Source organism: Leopardus geoffroyi, chromosome A2, assembly GCF_018350155.1.
Source record: "Leopardus geoffroyi isolate Oge1 chromosome A2, O.geoffroyi_Oge1_pat1.0, whole genome shotgun sequence".
Taxonomy (NCBI): Eukaryota; Metazoa; Chordata; class Mammalia; order Carnivora; family Felidae; genus Leopardus; species Leopardus geoffroyi.
Window position 1 is genome coordinate 123,395,765 of NC_059331.1, and position 19,434 is coordinate 123,415,198.

Here is a 19,434-nt window from a genome sequence, read left to right on the forward strand (position 1 = left end):
TTGGGCCAGGACAGGACAGATAAGGTTTCATCCTAAATGGAAAAGACAATTGACTGGGACTGCTTGCCTAGAATTCTGTGCTGAGAGCAATATTAAGGAAAAATGTGAAGCTTCGTTTAAAAAAAAAAAGTTAGCAATATCTGTTATAGTAAAGAGGTTCAGAGTGGAGCACTTGGACCCATATTTAATACTCCCCACAGAAGTTCATTACAGTGGGTACATAGGTTGTCTGTAGTAAGGAGGTCTACATGAGACAACCTAGCTCCCCAGGCCTTATGTGAGGGAGCAACGCAAGCACTCAACAGAGCAGGGATAAAATCAAGAAGGATAAGAAGAGCTTCCCCAGAATCCCGGAGATCATAGGGCAAGAAGGCTCAGGTATTGTTCATGTCAACAGAAACACCCCAAGCCTGGCCCATGCTCGATGATTTAGTCTACTTGGCATCTTCACCTTTATGTGAACTGTTCTACCGCCTAGTAGAAATAGTATGCATAGTCCCTGTATAAGTAAACAAATAGCTAGCATCAGAATAGAGAAGAAAAGGATATCCATATTTGATGTGAATAAAATATGAGAATTGGGAGCAGATGGCTTCTCAAATTCTAAATCTTGGTCAAAGTTGACCAGGCTGATATCTTGTTGAAAAGTTGATTTTTTTCAGAAACGCAAGGTAGAGCAACCATGCAAAAGAAAGGTGACTAACACCTTTCTGACTTCTCAATCTCGGTCCCTGCCCCCTCCTGCCTCTTCTCCAAATATTCAACATCCTCACCGGGTCTGAATGTGGAAATTGTTGGTGGTTCCGGTGTGCTCATAGTCATGGATGGCAGCTGAGAAGATTATAGCAAAGATCTCCAGCTCCGTCAGCCAGTTCTGAAAGGGAGATTACAGGGCAATCAGATAATCTGTCTCTTTCTCAGACAGAGTCTTCAGCTTGCTGACAACACACCCACATCGCTGTCTTTCCACCCTGCAGCTGGCAAGCTGTTGCCAAAAACACGTTTTCTGACAGACAGAATTTTTTTTTCCTTCGAGGAGACTGGGGGACATGTGATTTGAGAGCAGCATGCCCAGCAAGGTTAAAAAAAAGCCAACGAGTAGTTTTATTATTTTTTTTCCAGGAAGCAAAAAACAACAAACATGAAGACTTTAAAAGCCCTCATTGTATTCTTCCCCAAATTCCACATAAAGTTTCCACATAAGTAGACACAGAAAAAAAATGTATTAAAAATTTCAGTGCAATACCAAGAACACACAGAGAGCACACAGAAAACCTGATGTCTCTCCACTAGAAAGTGGGTAGGTAGACAGATGGAAAGATAACACCTGGCCTTCTACCTTATGCGTGCTGATCTTTGAGAAGACCTCTCCCCATCCACGCCACCAAAACTGGCTGTAATCCAAGGTTCTCAGAGCGTGTTCCCTGGACCATCGGAGGTAGCATCACCTGTCAGCTTGTTACAAATACAAATCCTACCCCCATCACCCCAAACCAGAAACTCTGGATTTTACCACCAATCTGTGTTTTACCATGCAATCCGGACAATTCTGATGTATACTAGAATTTGATAGCCACTGCATATTTGAAGCTCTCTTAACTGACTTCCATTTCAGTAACTTGAGATTCACCGATGCTTCCCATCCCTTCTGTAAACCATACTGCCCAATGCCCACATGACAGAACATCCATGACTGCTAGCCCAACCTTTGGGAGCCTCAGCTCACTTTTGTTACTAGTTGAATCAATAGTCACAAGTTTCGGTGTGGTTTACCCCAAACCCTGTTTTGACAAGTTGCACTTGTTATTATGATTACACAATTAAATATGATATAAAACCAATAAAATAGGAACACAAAAATGTAACTGTTTACCTATCGTACCTAAATTCAATGATTTAGACAGTGTGGCAAGTGTGAGACAGAAGGAAACAACTATAAAAATTTAGAGGGATTCTGCCCTGAGTTTGTTTCATGAGTATCTTTAAGTTCCCATTTCCCTTTGAAGAAATGGAACTAGAAATTTTAGATAGGAGCAGGGTTAAAGCAAGACAAATATGAGTACCCACATCAGCAGAATTCAGAAAGGAGCCAGGAGTCAGAATTAAAGATTAGTGAACACAATATATTTACCTGATTTAAGTTAGTACAAAATGATTAAAAATTATCACATACGTTTTCATAATTCCCACCTCAACTGGTTTTTCTTCCTAATTAACTACTAATTTTGATATTCATCTTGAAAACTTCTGGAGAATTATTACCTTCTTTGTGGATAACTGAGGGTAAAATAAATAAACTACAGACAACCTATGGGGAAAAAAGACCCTACAGTTTGTAAAAGAATAAGCATAGAGATACTCAGGGGGAAAAAAAACGCTACACTTTTGCAAATGATTTCTAGCAGAATTCAGCATGAAATGTCAGGAAACTTTCTGGCATCTTTGATAGATTACACTTCAAAAATACAAGCTAGAGTGCCTGGGTGGCTCAGTCCATTGAGTCCATCTGACTCTTGATGTAGGCTCAGGTCATGATCTCATGGTTCATGAGTTTGAGCCCCACACTACCAGAGTTGAGCCTTCTTGGGGTTCTCTCTCCCTCCCTGTCTCTCTGCCCTGACCCTCCCCCATTTATGCTCTTGTACTTTCTCTCTCAAAATAAACAAAGTTCAAAAAAAAATACAAACTGATCTACAGGGAACAGAAAGACATAAACACAGACTAAGATGAAAAACCAAGAAAATGAAATTAACATTTAAGATAAGTAAGAACTTCAAGTGAACTGAAGTTGCAGTGCCCTCCTTGAAAGCAGTGAGGGGCGTTTTCATCGGGCCTAGTGCCTACAGGGGCTCACTTTATATCAGGCAGCATTCTAGGTGCTTCACATACAGAAACTCATGCCATACACACAACTCCGTAAGGTAGGTACTGTTGTTGCCTCCATTTTCTAGATGAGAAAACTGAAGCTGGGAGAGGTTCGATGACTTACCCAAGGTCACACAGCTAGCCATGTGAAGACCCACATACTAGGTCTCCAGAATTCCCACTGAATCTCTGTCACATTTCCTTTGGGTCATTGTTCCTGTGTTTACTCAGTTTTACATAAAATTATATAGGTATAATTTTATATTACACATGCTCTTGCTACTTTCCATACATATATATTTTTTTTATTTTGGCAATGTCTTTCTTTTCTTCACCAACACCCTGTCCCCACTCGATGGCCTTCACTGTCTCTACCCATCTCATTCCCCAGTGTATCTCTTTCTCCAAACTCATGCAAAGTTAACATTTTATTTTAATTAAGTTTGTTTATTTATTTTGAGAGAGAAAGAGAGCATGTGAGCAGCATAGGAGCAGAGAGAGAGGGAGAGAGAGAATTCCAAGCAGGCTCCATGCTGTCGGTGCAAAGCCCAACATGGGGTTTGATCCTAATCATGACCTGAGCCAATACCAAGAGTATTGGTTACCAAGAGTAACCAACTGAGCCAGCCAGGTGCCCCCCAAAAGTTAACATTTTAAAATAAGATTATGAGGCTATCTTGGAGCCTGTCAAGCCCTGCTTGGAACAGAGCTTCTAAAATGACAAGTATATCTGGAACACTGTAGTCCAAGGCTATTCCTATTGGCTATAAGCAGGGTCCCTGGAAGCACACAGCTCTTCTTAAAACAGAAAATATTTACACTAGAGGTGAAACTGAATTCTCTCTAGGCAGGAGAGTGTTCGTGTGTACAAAGAAAAGGTGACCCCTGGTGGCACACCCAACAAAACCAGAGTATCTGAGGAAAGGTAATTCATGCTCATGGAAACAGTGGCATGATTCATGCCAAATTCCAAAGCAACCTTCCTGGTAGGGCCATTGGACACAAACCCATGTGATGTTTTACCCCTCAAGGATTTAAACTCATGGGAAAACAAATATAAGTGTAGGGTTTTTTTCCTATTGTTAAATAAATAAATCAATAAGTCAATCAATAAAAAGATTATGACTGGGAGACAGTATACCATCTAAACAAATCTGAATCACAGAGCATCAGCCCAGACAGTAGGCATCTAAATAACTACATAATTATGGTTCTATTACAAATATCAGTGTAACTTCTCCCCTTTGCCCAAATACACTAACAAGATCCTATCTTACTTCTAATAAACCAAAACAAGCAAATGATTTAAATAAGCAAACAACAACAACAAAAATAAGACCATACCCTTTAAAAGTCATTTTAACACCCTTGCTTTTCAAAACACCCTGTGGATGCTTAGAAATCAGTTCTGTTTCTTGAGGCTAAGAAGGACAGGTGGTATCTGGCACAAAAGGAAGGAAGGAAGGATACAGGAAGGAACAGAGGAAGGGAGGGAAAAGAGAAAAAAAGGAAAAGAGAAAGGGAAGGGGAGGGAAGGAAAGAGAGAAGAGAGAAGAGAAGAGAAAAAAAAGAAAAGAAGGGAAAAGAAAAGAAAAAAGAAAAGAAAAGAAAAAAGAGTGAGAAACAGCTTCACAGATGGACCTTGAGGATTGGACAGAACAAGAAATGGAAGAGGGCATTTTCAGAAGAATGAAGAAATGAGCCTGTCCCAGCATCAAAAGCTGATTCATCATGAGTAAGGAAATGATTCCCTTTAGAGGAGTGGGAGTTCAGGCTACTTAGAGTCCTGGCACTAGAAGCCAGAGTGAGGAACACAAACCAGATTCAACAGGCAATGAAGTTTACATGCAAGAGGGTAACGCGGTCAGCACGCCAGTGAGGGGGAGAAATAAGAACAGTACTTCTGCATGGCAAAGTCCTTACAGGATGCAGAGATAGTATGAAGGTAGAATTCATTGCTAACTCATAGCAGTCAACTGACTGCAAGTGGGCAGACGAGGTTGTAGTCAAGGATAAGAGTGAATTAAAGATGGTCCTAATATTACTAGCCTAAGTGACAAAAATACAAAACAAAACAAAACAAAATAATGGGTGGTATTAGATAGCATCATTAATAGAGGCAAAGAAGGTGGGAGAAGTTATTTTAAGGGAAATTAGGCTTCATATTTTTTTAAGTTCACTTATTTATTTTGAGAGACAGAAAGAGAGTATGAGCACACAAGTGGGGAAGGGGTAGAGAGACAGGGAGAGAGAATTCCAAGCAGGCTCCATGGTATCAGTGCAGAGCCCAATGCAGGGCTCGATCCAGCGAACCGTGAGATCATAACCTGAGCCAAAATCAAGAGTCAGATGCTTGGCTGACTGAGCCACCCAGGAGCCCCTGGCCTCTGTATTTTAATATGGTCCAGATCTTCTTGCCTTTTCCAAGTTAATTAGTGTGAACCCAGAAGTTTTTATGACAACCCAAAAGTAAGAAATTTAAGTCCCACATGAATTGTATTCCAGAGTTATCAAACTGTGACAAGGGACAAGCCACAGATCCTATCAGTATCTCCCTATCTATAAAATATGAGTGTCACAACTAATTCAATAACAGGGATGCCGTGACAACTGGTAGCAGTGGACTTCGAAATCTGTAGTGCGTGACTCAGGAAGCAAGCCCGGTATGTGTGGGCATGCGGGCAGGTGGAGGGCAGTGGACACCTCAAGGAAAACGACATGGGCAAAACTGCTAGAGGGGACATTATTAGCAAGTTATGGCTTTAATATGGGAATGACAGTTTCTCTGTAATGTTTCCACCCCTATATTAGTTTTCTATTGCTACCTTAAATTACCACAAACTTAAGGCTCAAAGAACACCTCCCAGTTATTGGTCAACAGTTCTTCTGTAGGTCAGAAGCAGCATAGTGTGGCTGGATTTTCCAGTGAGAGTCTCAAATGGCTGAAATCAAGGTGTTGGCAGGGCTGTGTACTTTTCTGGAAGCTCTGTGGAAAACTCTGTTTCCAGGTACATTCAGGACATTGGCAGAATTTGTTTCCTTCTTGTGCTTTCCACTTGGCCCCCTCCATCTTTAAGCTAGCAACGGCTTGTGGAGTCCTCACACTTCCTCTGCCACCTCTTGACTTTCAAGGACCCACATGTACCTTGGGCCCTCCTGGAGAATCCGGGCTCATCTCCCTACTTCATGGAACCCTGATGGAACCTTCACTGTATTCGTGTTTTGGCATCCAAGGTACCATTAGCGTTGCAGCAGAGGGCAAATCATGGGGGCAAAAATTCTGTTGACCACAAAGACTAATAAAATTATTTAGCACTCTTTAACCATTTATATGTGCTTAGTGTTTCCTTTATATGATGACAAAATATATGATCAAAAGTACAAGATATACAGCTTCTCCCTTCTAAAAAAAAAAATAAGCAAAAGGAAAATTAATGGCACTTGTCTGACAAAAGCAATGAAAGGGGCCAAGGGATGGCTTTGCAGTTTGGAATCTTTTCTTAAATCAAACCTAAATCAAACTTTGGAGCTCGGAGTCTAATTCATATTTATTCAATCAACAACTCTTCAGTCTACTTCTGTTCAAGGATTTTTCTCTTAAAAGTAGGCAAAATAATTCTGAAAGGATTCAAGCATCTCCTCAGAATCTAAGTTAAGCAATAATGAGTAATATAAACAGATTACAGTGAGTAATACTGTTGATGTTGAAGCCCAGACATCACTTTATCAATAGGATGTTTTGATTCCCTACGTGTCTTACAGTTTATAAAACTGAAATGATTTAAAGCGTTTTCCCCCTCTTGGTTTGTAATGAAAGGTTAGAGTAACAATATGCTCTCCATTCATCAGAATGCTCCCCACTGTTTTTGTAAGCTTGCAATGAAAGAAATTTGTTTTGAGCTGCATTTCCAAGAGAGTGTGGGCGGGAAGTAGTTTCTATATTTAAGAATGATTCTGAATATGGCCTGAATTGATAATGAAAATTCAATGGCAAACGAGCTCATTTAAGAACAGTATGCAGCACATCATGATCATTGGCTGCTAGGATATAACATTGATGTTAATGATAACTTGCATTAGCATAAATACTTGGAGTTTTTCTCGAGGGCTAAAAAACCTACATATGATTCACCTTTATATCTCCATTGTACACCGTACACAGAAAGTACCGACTATATATATGTTGAATAGATGCGTCCAAAGTACGTTTTTACATCCATTTTGATCCTCACCACAATACTTTCAGGGATCACATGAGGACACTGAGGTGTAAGAATATCAGGGGCTTATTTTTTTATGTTTCTATTTTGGCCACAGGTATTATAGAAGTATAGCTAAATACATAAATGCATGGTGTCAGAAGTCAATCCTGGGACCAAATCGTGGCTCTGCTACTCTATTTGTTTGCTTGGGCTGCCATAACAAAATGGCCACCGACTAGGCAGCTTAAACAAGAGAAATGTATTTTTTCAGTTCTAGAGGCTAGAAGTCCAAGATCAAGGCATTGGCAGGGTTGGTTTGTGGTGAGAGCCTTCTTCTCAGGTTGCAGATGGCCACTTTTGTGTTGTGTCCTCACATGGCCTTTCCTATGCGCACATGCATGTCTACAATCTTAATCTCCTCTTTGTATAAGGACAACAGTCATATTGGCCCACCTATGTGACCTAAATTATGTCTTTAAAGATCTTATCTCCAAATATAGTCACATTCTGAAACACTGGAGATTAGGACTTTCAACAATATAAACTGGGGAGTGGAGAGTGGGGGGAGACCAAAGTCTACCTATGACAGAGACTTTATAACAGGGCAATCGTTACTCTGTGAATAGGTTTCCTCCTACTTTCTACTGAATTTGTGTCTTTTCTTGTTGATTCCTTTCTATAACCTGGATCTTAATCCTTGCTCTCTCTATATTTTCCTTACATCATTATGATGATTCTTTTTACCCTACAGGTTTTAATTTTAATATACTCAGCTTAATCAATATTTTTATATAACTTTTGTGTTTAAGAAAGAATTTCCTTTTTCAAGTACATAAACATATTCTCATAGTTTCTTCTAATATGATCGGATTTTTATTTTTGTATTCACATCTTTAATTCATTTGTCCGATATTTGGCAAATGATTTAAAGTAGAACAATAACATTCTTTTGCCCCCCAAATGAACAACAGTCCTCAAAACACTTGTTGAACTGAATCATTTTCCCTGTAATGTTGCCATCTATGCACACATCCTTACCTTCTCACCTGCAATCTTTCTTCATTATCCTCTACTCAGTGTTCCATCCTCACCAAAGCACTGAGACCACTCAAGCCAAGGACACAAATGATTTCCATGTGCCAAAGGCAGTGGTTACTTGCCTATCCTCATCCTACTGGACATTTTGGTATGTGTCACACAGTTCACTATTCTCTTTTGAAGCACTTTCCTTCCTTGGCTTCCATGACACTGCACTCTCTTGGTTTTTACTCCATGTCACTGACCACTCCTTTTTAGTTACCATTAGTGGCTCTAATTCTTTACCTTCATTTTAAACTCTAGACTCCTCCAGGACTCACTGTAGAGCCCCTTCTACTTCTCTATTCACACCCCCTCCTTAGATAATCTCATCTAATTCCATGTCTTTTGCATAACATTGATATGCTATAGATTTCCTAACCTACATGAGAATCCCTGACCTCTTTCCAGAGGTCTAGACTCCATTCATTCTCTTCCCGCTGGACATTTCCACACTGATGTCTAATAAGGATCTGAAACTCAACATATCTAAATCAAAACTGTTGACTCCCCCTCTCCCAAAGCCTGTTTTGCCACCAGGCTCTCTCATCAACCCCATTTATCAAATCAAAGATGTAAGATGTACTCTTTTAAATTCATAAATTCTACTTACCACCCAGTCCTTTTAACTCTACCTCAAAGACAGATGTTTTTGTCTCTGTATCCCAGGATTGTCCTTCCGTGTTCAAACTACCCTTATCTCTCTGGTAGACTTCTACAGCACCTCTTCCACCAGGCTGCCTCAAAATCTATCCTCCACAGTAACATTTTTCTAATCTTTATCAGAGCACATCACTCCCCTGTCTGAAATCCTTTAGAGGCCTCACTCTGCACCTAGAAACTATACTTAAACTCGTTACTCAGGCCTATAAAGCCAAACTTGGTTTGATTCCTACCTTCTCCAAACTTGTCTTGTACCACTGTTCCCCTCATGTACTTTTATATTCTGCTCCTTGAATGCTGCAAAGCTCTTCTCTCATGACGGGATATGTGCTAGTTCCACCTTAACTCTACCGGCATACTCTTCTTCAGTCCTTGGCATGGCTCAAGCTAAAACTCATGACCATCTCAGATTAAATATTACCTCCAGAGAGAGGCCTTTCCTAACTGTCTAATGAAATTCCCAGTTTTGTCTGCGTGGGTGCCCTATTTTAATTCTTTACAGAACACTACGATATATTCTTTGTTTATTTTTTCATCGGTCTTCTATTTATAACCTCCCACTAGAACATAAGTTCTGTAAGAGCAGCAATGTATCCTCATCCTGTAAAAATGTACCTAGTACATAATAAGTGCTCAATAAATAAATTTGGGTTTTGTTTTTGAAACTTTACTCAATTTCATTCATCTATTTGTCTATTTTTGCACAAATACCATCCTGTCTTTATTTTATTTATTTTATTTTTGAGAGAGAGAGAGGAGGAGAGGGGCCGAGAGAGAGAGAGAGAGAGAGAGAGAGAGAGAGAGAATCTCAAACAGGCTCCATGCTGTCAGCATGGAGTTCCATCTCACAAACAGTCAGATCATGACCTGAGCCAAAATCAAGAGCTGGACACTTAACTCAGTCACCCAGGTGCCCTGACCACCCTGTCTTTATTACTATAGTTTCAGCATCTATTTTAATACCTAGTAGAATCAGAACTACCGCATCACATACTTTTTTTCAAAACTGTTTTTTCCACAGTTGTGAAATATTTATTTTATATATATTTCAGACTCAGTTTATCATGTTTCATTACTTTTCATTGGTATTGCTTTGAATTTATAGATTAGTTTGAGGAAAACTGACATCTATATAACACTGAAGATTTACATTAAAAAATATAATGTATTTCTTTTTTTATTTAAACGTTGTTTCTCTGCCCTTTAGTTTTACAGTTTCCTTTTTATCACTTTTAAAGTTATTCATTAGCAATTTATTGATTTTTTTAAAAAAATTCTCAGGAATGTGTGTTTTTCTATTACACTTGTTAATTTCCAGCAAGAGGATAGCTACTTTATCTAGATCTTATTGAGGACTTTTATTTGATGTAATAATTTTTGGTTGATTTTCTTGATTTTTAAATGAGATGGTAAAATTATTTTCACACGATACTTCTTCAACTTTTTTAGATACGATACTGCATTGGCTGAGACCTCCAGAAAAATGCTCAATAGCAACATTAATGCAGGCATCCCTGTTTTCTTCCATGCCTTCATGGAACCACCATTAACTAAGCCTGATCTATGTTTCTGGCAAAAATCTTTTATCACATTAAACAGGTCCCCTTTATGCATGGGTGGCTCAGTCAGTTAAGTATCCAACTTCAGCTCAGGTCATGATCTTGCAGTCAGGTCCGTGGGTTTGAGCCCCACATTGGGCTCTGTGCTGACAGCTCAGAGCCTGCTTCGGACTCTGTGTCTCCCTCTTTCTCTGCTCCTCCCCAACTCATGCTCTGTCTCTCTCAAAAAATAAATAAACGTGGGGCAACTGGGTGGCTCAGTTGGTTGAGCATCTGACTATGGCTCAGGTCATGATCTCATGGTTTGTGGGTTTGAGCCTTGCATCAGGCTCTGTACTGATGGCTCAGAGCCTGGAACCTGCTTCGGATTCTATGTCTCACTCTCTCTCTGCCCCTCTCCCATTCATGCTCTGTCTCTCAAAAATAAATAAACATTTTTTTTTTAATTTAAATAAATAAATAAATATTAAAGTTTTTTTAAAAATCAGTTTTACAACAAAAAAGAACTGAACATTGATACGAGGTTTTTGGGGGCAGTCCAGCAAAGTTTTACTAACAACAATTCCTAACTGTTGAGCTTCCTTTATGACGCAGATAGAGCACTTCATCTTTTTCATAGTTTATTCCTAACCATCACAGTATTTCTACAAGATGGAATATTTTTTCACCATTTTAAGAATGAGGAAATCTTGACTCAGAGATTTATGCAATTTATCATAGGTCACAAAAATCTAATAAGTAATTACTCAAGGATTTATGTCCCACTATATCTTGCTTCAAAGCCCACACTCTTCCCACTGTGTTCCATTTTTAATTCAGTGAGACATTAGACCAAGTCTTTCAACATGCCCTAGAGGAAAAAATAACAAATGTGTTGAGTTTATGGGCTAATTAATAACCATAGCTGAAGAATGTCTACCTTGATGTCAACTCTGAAGAAGATTTCAAAGGAAAAAGTCACAAGAGAACAACATAGAGAACTAGCTGTTTGTTACTAATAGCTATATCTTGTCAAATTAATGGCTCCCATCAAAGCAAAATGGGAAAAGGCATAGATAAGCAAGTTAAACAGGTCAGTTCATACAATGGATTATAGAACAGAGATTCAAAAACATCTAAAGAGTTGAAATGTTGGGCCAAAATGAGCAAGAAAAGTTTCACATGGTTAGAAGTAACATTGACCCTTAGGTCAAACAAATCAAACACACATAAATAGGATGAGAATAACCATAGTCCTTGTGAAAAAGGTCTAGTGGTTTAAACCAAAAGCTAACCGTGTGTTATGTGGGTGCCAGGCACATTGGTACAATTCCAGTATACATGGATAGCACTGTCATTGGCCATAGCAAGAGGTTAATAGTACTACTCTTCATATCTGGAAATACAGATTTCGTTCTAGAAATTATATTTAATTTGGCCATAGCCTAATAAAGATGCAAGTCACTATCTCATATTCATTTCATCAAGTCCAGGATGGAGAAAATATCAGAGGAAATGAAGAACCCCAAGACCTTCAGTGACTGGTTAGGCCATTTTGGGGGAGCAGGAAGTCCACGCACCAGTGCACTTCTTGTGCCTCCAATAAAAAAAAATCATCATCACATTTTTTCGTGTCATCTAAGAATTCCTGTCCGTACTTACCGCTACTCCTGTCTTATAAAGGAGGTAATGCACAGTCTGTGTAACGTCAGCAGCATGCATTAAATTGTGGTAAGGATTTTTATGCTTGCTGTATCCTACTTCCAGGGCCTCCACAAATGAGACAAGAGCAGAAATGGGGATCTGAAAGAGAGCAGGAAGGTGGATTAGCTAGTGATTTGGTAGCCTGAAGTGAGGCAGCAGAAATCTAAGGCACTCTAGCTGCCTCTTTCTGGAGGCATAACATACCACGTGAAGAAATGTGAACTTTTCAAAATTAGTAAAAATCGCTGAACAAATTATCAGCTGATTTGAAAAATCTCCCAGGAAGTCCCTGGTTTAAGAACAGTCTGCCCTGCAAATTGCTTTTTGTGCTCAGTTTCGAGCTCCAGGGGGAACGAAACAGGATCATCTCAAAGACATTTAGGGCAGAAAGGTAGGTGTTCATTTATATCTCAAGCAAAGGGTCAAGTCTTTTATTTCTTGAGAAATAAATGAATACAAGCTGTGTAGCATATATCATTTATTTGGGGGGGGAAACATAAAGTATTGGGGGGGAAACATAGAGATCTCAAGTTGTAAAATCATTGCAAAATAAAATTAGGCTGCCACTTCCTGAAAACTGTGCCCTTTAGAAGGAGTGATTGTATGCCCTGGACACATGGAAAAAACACAACAAAATATGTTCTATTACTTGGCAATTTATTATTGTTGCATTGCAATTTGGATTAATATTTCCAATTAGCCTAATTCTTTTTCTGTCTCAAATATGTATAATATACATACGTGCTTTTTTTGTGTGTGGCAGAAAATAAAGACTAGTGCAAAATACTTCTACAAAAAAAGGGGCTCCTGAAAACATTCACTGTATTTCTGTTCTGGATAAATTCCTTGGTTTAGAGTAAATTATCAAATATAACACTGGGGAAAAAAGAGAGAGTGTGTATTCCAGTATTCCAGGAGACTAACCATCATGTTAGAAAGGAAAAAAAAAAAAAAAGGAAAATGTTTTACTATTACGCTTTGTGAGCATCCATTACATGTTCTTCCTTGGGCACATCCTTCAATATTTACCATTTGTGGGTTTTTAAAAATGTAAATGTTGCCTCTCATATGTCAGAGACTAAGTCATTATCATTTTTAAGATGAAGAGTCAATAAACCTAGGTTCTTTGGACTGTTCATGAGAGATCCATGAGTCACTGAAGTGTTAGGTTACAAGATGTGCATATGTGCACAAGAACTGAGTATCCACCAGGTTTTCAAGCAGATTTTTGATACAAAAGTAATTGAGGACCACTGCATTTATGGCTATGTAAGAAATCCACCTCCACCTGTGTTAGGAAAGTGATAAAGAACTGTGCTGTCTAGAGAAATCAAGGCATTATATTAAAAAAACAAAAAACAAAAACCCTGCGATTTCCAGAGGTTCATCCATACGATGAGAGAAGTGCAAGGAACATGGTACGATAAAGGTCACTGGACAAATGCACAGATTCCCTGAGGAACCTGGCCCCACCTCTAGAGTCCGTGGTATTAGAAAGCAGAGGGGATGGGGCGCCTGGGTGGCGCAGTCGGTTAAGCGTCCCGACTTCAGCCAGGTCACGATCTCGCGGTCCATGAGTTCGAGCCCCGCGTCGGGCTCTGGGCTGATGGCTCAGAGCCTGGAGCCTGTTTCCGATTCTGTGTCTCCCTCTCTCTCTGCCCCTCCCCCGTTCATGCTCTGTCTCTCTCTGTCCCAAAAATAAATAAACGTTGAAAAAAAAAAAAAAAAAAAGAAAGCAGAGGGGTTTGAACACTGAAAACAATTCATGCTCTTTACTTAAAGTTGAAGAATTAATTTGAAGCATGAATGGCTGGGAAATACCGATGATCTGTCACAGATGATAAGTGAGAGCATTTGTCTGAATCTGAGCCAAGTGGTGGGGAAAGAAGTTTGCAGAGACAGCAGATGCACACTCTGTCTCCATTACTGTCTCCATGCCAGGAGTGCTTGACAATACATGAAATCAGGCTGAAATGAGATCCGCGGGCCGAGTTGTAGGGGAGTTCTGCTAGTCCACACTTCCGGTTGTACTTCTAGGAAGACTCGGATCAAACTGTGTGGCTCCAGCCTCTTGCCTGCCGTGAGCCCCACTGGACAAGGGCTTAAGGAAAAGTTCCCACTGCAGAATTCAGGGAAGCGGCTGTCTGGATGATGCTTCCCAAGTCACCCACAGCAGTTTTCAGTCCATATTAAAAGGATTCTCTTGGTCTTAGCCCAAAAGTCATGCAAGGGTGGACAAAGCATGCATATTTTAAAAGTAGGCAGTGGGGCTCCTGAGTGGCCCCTCAGTTGGTTGGGCATCCGACTTCAGCTCAGGTCATGATCTCACAGCCTGTGAGTTCGAGCCCCACGCTGGGCTCTGTGCTTACACCTCAGAGCCTGGAGCCTGCTTCAGAGTCTGTGTCTCCCTCTCTCTCTCTGCCCTTCCCCTGCTCAAGCTCTGTCTCTCTCTCTCTCTCTCTCTCAAGAATAAATAAACATTAAAAAAATTTAAAATAAATTAAATAAATAAATAAATGTAGGCACTGACCTTGAAACGGCTGATCAGATCATAGCGTGTGAGTAATTCATAGAAAATGAATTTCAGTGCATGATCCCCGCTGGCCTCATTGAGGGAAAAGACATCAAAGGACCACTTGTCCACATCCTGTATGGCAGGGCAGGGAGAAAGAATGCCTTAGTTCATAGCCACTTGCACAGCTACGAGTCTCCCCACTTGGGAGTTACCCCATAACCCTCACCCAGGATTTTCACAGCCCAAAACTCTAACACCTTTTCGCCCTTAACTTTTTCCAATTTGGCACACATAAGTAGCATGCACTGATAAAATAATTTTAAGTAGTCTTACTATTTGTAACAACAGCTCTAATTTATGGAGTGCCTACCACATGCTAGGCATTATGATGTGTGATAAATACATGATTTGTCCTGAAAACAACCCTAAGTAGTAGGCAGTATTGGTTACATCTTACAGATGAGAAAACTGAGAAGTGCACTTCCCTCAGACGCACCACAAATGAAGTGTTATAGACACAAGTGGGGGCGAGGACACAAACACAGTCAACAGATGCCTCAGCTCAGGCTCTTTCCATTAAGCCTGTCCACTACACCGCTGAACTTCCCATCTTTATTCACTTCACAACAACCTAGGGTGCTTCCCTCCTCCAAACTTCTCCCCAGTCCCTTACTATTACCTATGGACTTCCTCTTAGTCCACAGTTGAAAACATTAACCCACTTAAAATCTTTAGAAAAATGCCTGATACAGAACAAGTAATATGTCACTTCAGTTCAAACCGCTGAGCTAAAACCATGGAGAAAGATTTCATTTCACAAAACAGAAAAATGCTACCGCTTTTGGAGTCACTGATCTGAGAACCTAGCCCTCAAATCTGTAAGTCACTTTACTAAAAAAAGTAAAACTAAGACCTAAGCTGAAGGCGCTCCTCACACACCATTCTTGAAGTTCAAAGGCTTATATGTCTATAAAGATACAGACTCCAAGATATATGTAAACTTGTCTGATGCGTCTTTGACTTATAGTCAGCCACTTGTGGATGTAGTAAACAAAAGTGTGTTTAAGCAATAGTTAAAGCAACAGTTATTTGGTTTCTTGTGTCAAGAGTTTCACTTTCAGGGGTGCCTGGGTGGCTCAGTTAGTTAAAGCTTCCAACCTTGGCTCAGGTCATGATCTCGTGGTTTGTGAGTTTGAGCTCCACATCAGGCTCGGCACTGGTGGTACAGAGCCTACTTGGGATTCTCTCTCCTTCCCTTTTTCTCTCTGCCCCTTCCCCACTTGTGCATTCTCTCTCTCTCTCTCTCTCTCTCTCTCTCTCTCTCTCTCTCTCGTAAATAAATAAATAAACTTAAAAAGGGGGGGTGGTTAACTTTCAGTAAAGACAGTGTCCTGCCATAAGCATGACAATAAGGACCCATGTGAGACCATGTTGAGTCAAGGTAAAGTGTCAGATGCTTCCCTGGGAGAGACTCTGGTGGTCTGGAACTGTTAACCTAAGGGGCTCTCACCTCAGCCCTCAGTGCATTCCAACATCAGCCAGCTATTCCAATCCTGTCCCATCTCAAACATCCCAACCACCAAAGATCATCCTAAGGCCATTAGAGTCTCTCTCGGATGCCAGGGCACAGGAAAACTGAATCATATATAGGGAAAACAAAACTTTTCCAAAAGGGTTTCAGTGGATTGTTTCAACTGACACTTACTGGTAACCTCACCTCAGCCTTCTATAATTTCTCCTCCATTATAACAACTAAAGAAATAGCTCTAAGTACTGAGCATATTTTCTGTGCCAGGCTCAGTGAGAGAAGTGTTAATGTACATTTGCTAGCCTTCACAACTCTAGAAATAGGTGTTACTTTCCCCACTTTTACAGATGGCAACCTCTGAAAGACGAGAGGAATTGGCTAATGCCATTTGGTAGCAGATCCAGGTAACAGTCCCACTGATATCACTGCCAACAGATGGCATTGTAAACTCAGTGAATATATGCTGTGACTGAGGTCTCATGCCCTAAATGCCCAACAGGGCCCAGGCCCTAGACAGCGGGACCATTTAAGATAACCCAAGACCTAAAGCTTCACCTTAGCTACCATAATTGCCATTGTCATGCCATCCATTGTCTGACCATTAGTCCTAAGGAAAAGTCCACAGACAACTCAGTAGGTGGGAAAACATTTTGTGATTTTTTAATCCTATTCTCTCAAATGAATAGAAAAGAGAAAGGCTGTCACTGAAAATTGAGAAATCATCACAGTAAGAAGTCATTATTTATTCTGAATATTAGGAGTTAGGGAAACAGGAGGAAGAGTGTGAATAGTGAGATGGATGTTCTCTCCTGCCACTCATTTTTATTTTTTTAAATAAAGAATATGTTTATTATTGTTTTAATATGAAATTTATTGTCAAATTGGTTTCCATACAACACCCAGTGTGCCTCCCAACAGGTGACCTCCTCAATGCCCATCACCCACTTTCCCCTCCCTCACACTCCTCATCAACCCTCAGTTTATTCTCAGTTTTTAAGAGTCTCTTATGGTTTGCCTCCCTCCCTCTCCTTTTTTTCCCCCTTCCCCTCCCCCATGGTCTTCTGTTAAGTTTCTCAGGATCCACATAAGAGTGAAAACATACGGTATTTGTCTTTCTCTGTATGACTTATTTCGCTTAGCATAACACTCTCCAGTTCCATCCACATTGCTACAAAAGGCCATATTTCATTCTTTCTCATTGCCAAGTAGTATTCCATTGTATATATAAACCACAACTTCTTTATCCATTTGTCAGTTGATGGAGATTTAGGCTCTTTCCATAATTTGGCTATTGTTGAAAGTACTGCTATAAACATTGGGGTACAAGTGCCCCTATGCATCAGCACTCCTGTATCCCTTGGGTAAATTCCTAGCAGTGCTACTGCTGGGTCATAGGGTAGATCTATTTTTAATTTTTTGAGGAACTTCCACACTGTTTTCCAGAGTCTGCCACTCATTTTTAAAAGGGCCGTAGTTGTGATTCTCCAATTGTAATGTTCTTCAGAACCACCCAAGGTGCTCAGGAAAAAATGCTGATTCTTGGGTGAGGGACTTGCAGAATCCTGCTGCAGGACGTGGAGTCTCCATTTTTAACAAGCACCTACTTTAACTGTCTTAAGCCATTCTTCCTGTCTTACCAAACTTGGCCCAAGGCCCATTCCCGAAGAAAAATTTCATGAACTTCCTATCAGTCTAACATAGCCTGAAACTCCTCATTTCCTCCCACTTTAAACCTGGAGTCTGCCCAGGGTGTCTCTTTCTAAGTTACACAACAGCTGCCTTCTAAACAATAACAACACTTCTATAATTTCAATAACCCCACCTCAAAAGATTAGAGAGAAAACTCCCCAAATGAGAAGCTAGCATATATTGGATGGAAAAAATGAAAAGAACAAAAATTTCAAATTTAGAGATTGGTGGTGGTTAATTATTCTCTTATTTAAGTGTGATTTTATGCCATGTTCTTACATTAATCACAAAGGTTAACACGTCAGTGGCATGATGGTTATTTTACTGAATTGTATTTTCTAAGTCTTTCAGGAAATTTTCTATAATAGAAGGAAACAATAGTGGTTCCATATAAACTGCTGGCAATGAAGTAGAAATAACCTTTCCTAACAAGCACCACCTAAAACAAAAAAAAAAAAAAAAGGAAAGAAAAAAAAAAAAAGAATATCTGTGTGATCTTGCCAACTCCCCTTCAATCCACTGCAGATAAAACCAAAGTCTTGTGGGGGTGGGGGTGGGGTAGAAATATTACATTGTAAAAAGATCTTGAACTTCCCCAGTAAACAGTGGACAGGATCAAGACAAAGGGAAGCTTTAGCCTTATGCACATTATCAGCAATACTTGTGGAGAAGGGTAGTAATTTGGAGAGTTAGTACTTATTCTTGGGCTGTATCATCTAGGTTCCTTTCCCCTCAGAAAGACAACATGTGTTCATCTGAGAATTACTTTTCCCTAAGCTAAAAAATAACAATTCATGGATATCCCAGGTTGCTCCACATTTTCTTCAGTTATTTTGCATAGAAAAGATGCTCCAATTTAGAAGAAATATTTTCATAAATTTCTTAGCACAGGTATAACCACCTGTATTGATGTTTACAATAAAAGAAGAAATTATAAGATAAAGGCTTCTTTTAATGTCCCTAAGCTTTCATTGAATGTTTCAGGTTCAGTTAAGAAAATCAATGCAGCTTCATAATGGGTGTTATGAAACATCAGATCTCGTGAAGCAATTTCACTGATTAAATGAGAAATGTCGCTACGAATTTCACCAATGTATTGGGCACTGGTGGGGGGATTGAAAAGGAGTGACAGGAAACGTGTCTTCTTGCTGTAACCTTCTTGAGTATCTTTCCTGTTCTTAGGATGAGCTAAGAGACAGAAAATGGAGAACTGAGAAACTGAATATAGGGTCTCACAAATTCAATTAGTGAATGTTCTTGCAGCAAGAGAAAGAGACTATGAAATATATAATCAAAATGGCCCCAAAAGGCTCACTCTTGACATTGAATTAAGCACTCCCATCCCTGATTCCATAAATAGGTAATTTAAGTTATCTTCCAAAAATATCATCAGGTAATACATGTTTCAGGTTTCAGAGAAAGACAACAATACATTCAACAATAGTAATGGTGCTAGGATGTCCCTGAGCAAATGGATGATTCCATGTACAGACATCATGCAATGTCAAGGAGCCAAGTGATCTGGCCCTCAGCACAGCCCCACCCTCAAATCCAGAAGCCAGATCCGCTTTAGTACAGCCAGGATAACCTCAAACCAGTGGACCTGAATGGATGCATATCTAGAGGAATACATCCACTTTGAGGCTTTTAGAG

General features: G+C 39.9%; 1 protein-coding gene across 8 annotated transcripts in view; it reads right to left on the bottom strand.

Annotated features, from left to right (window-relative positions):
* Positions 1 to 19,434, bottom strand: part of PDE1C (phosphodiesterase 1C) — a 524,818-nt gene that overhangs the window by 99,293 nt on the left and 406,091 nt on the right. For all 8 annotated transcript variants that reach the window (XM_045495246.1, XM_045495245.1, XM_045495244.1 and 5 more), the window contains 3 exons: positions 14,580 to 14,696; positions 12,008 to 12,148; positions 774 to 874 (listed from right to left, as the gene is read on the bottom strand). In XM_045495246.1, the coding sequence (XP_045351202.1) occupies positions 774 to 874; positions 12,008 to 12,148; positions 14,580 to 14,696 (359 nt within the window). The remainder of the gene's footprint in view (positions 1 to 773; positions 875 to 12,007; positions 12,149 to 14,579; positions 14,697 to 19,434) is intronic.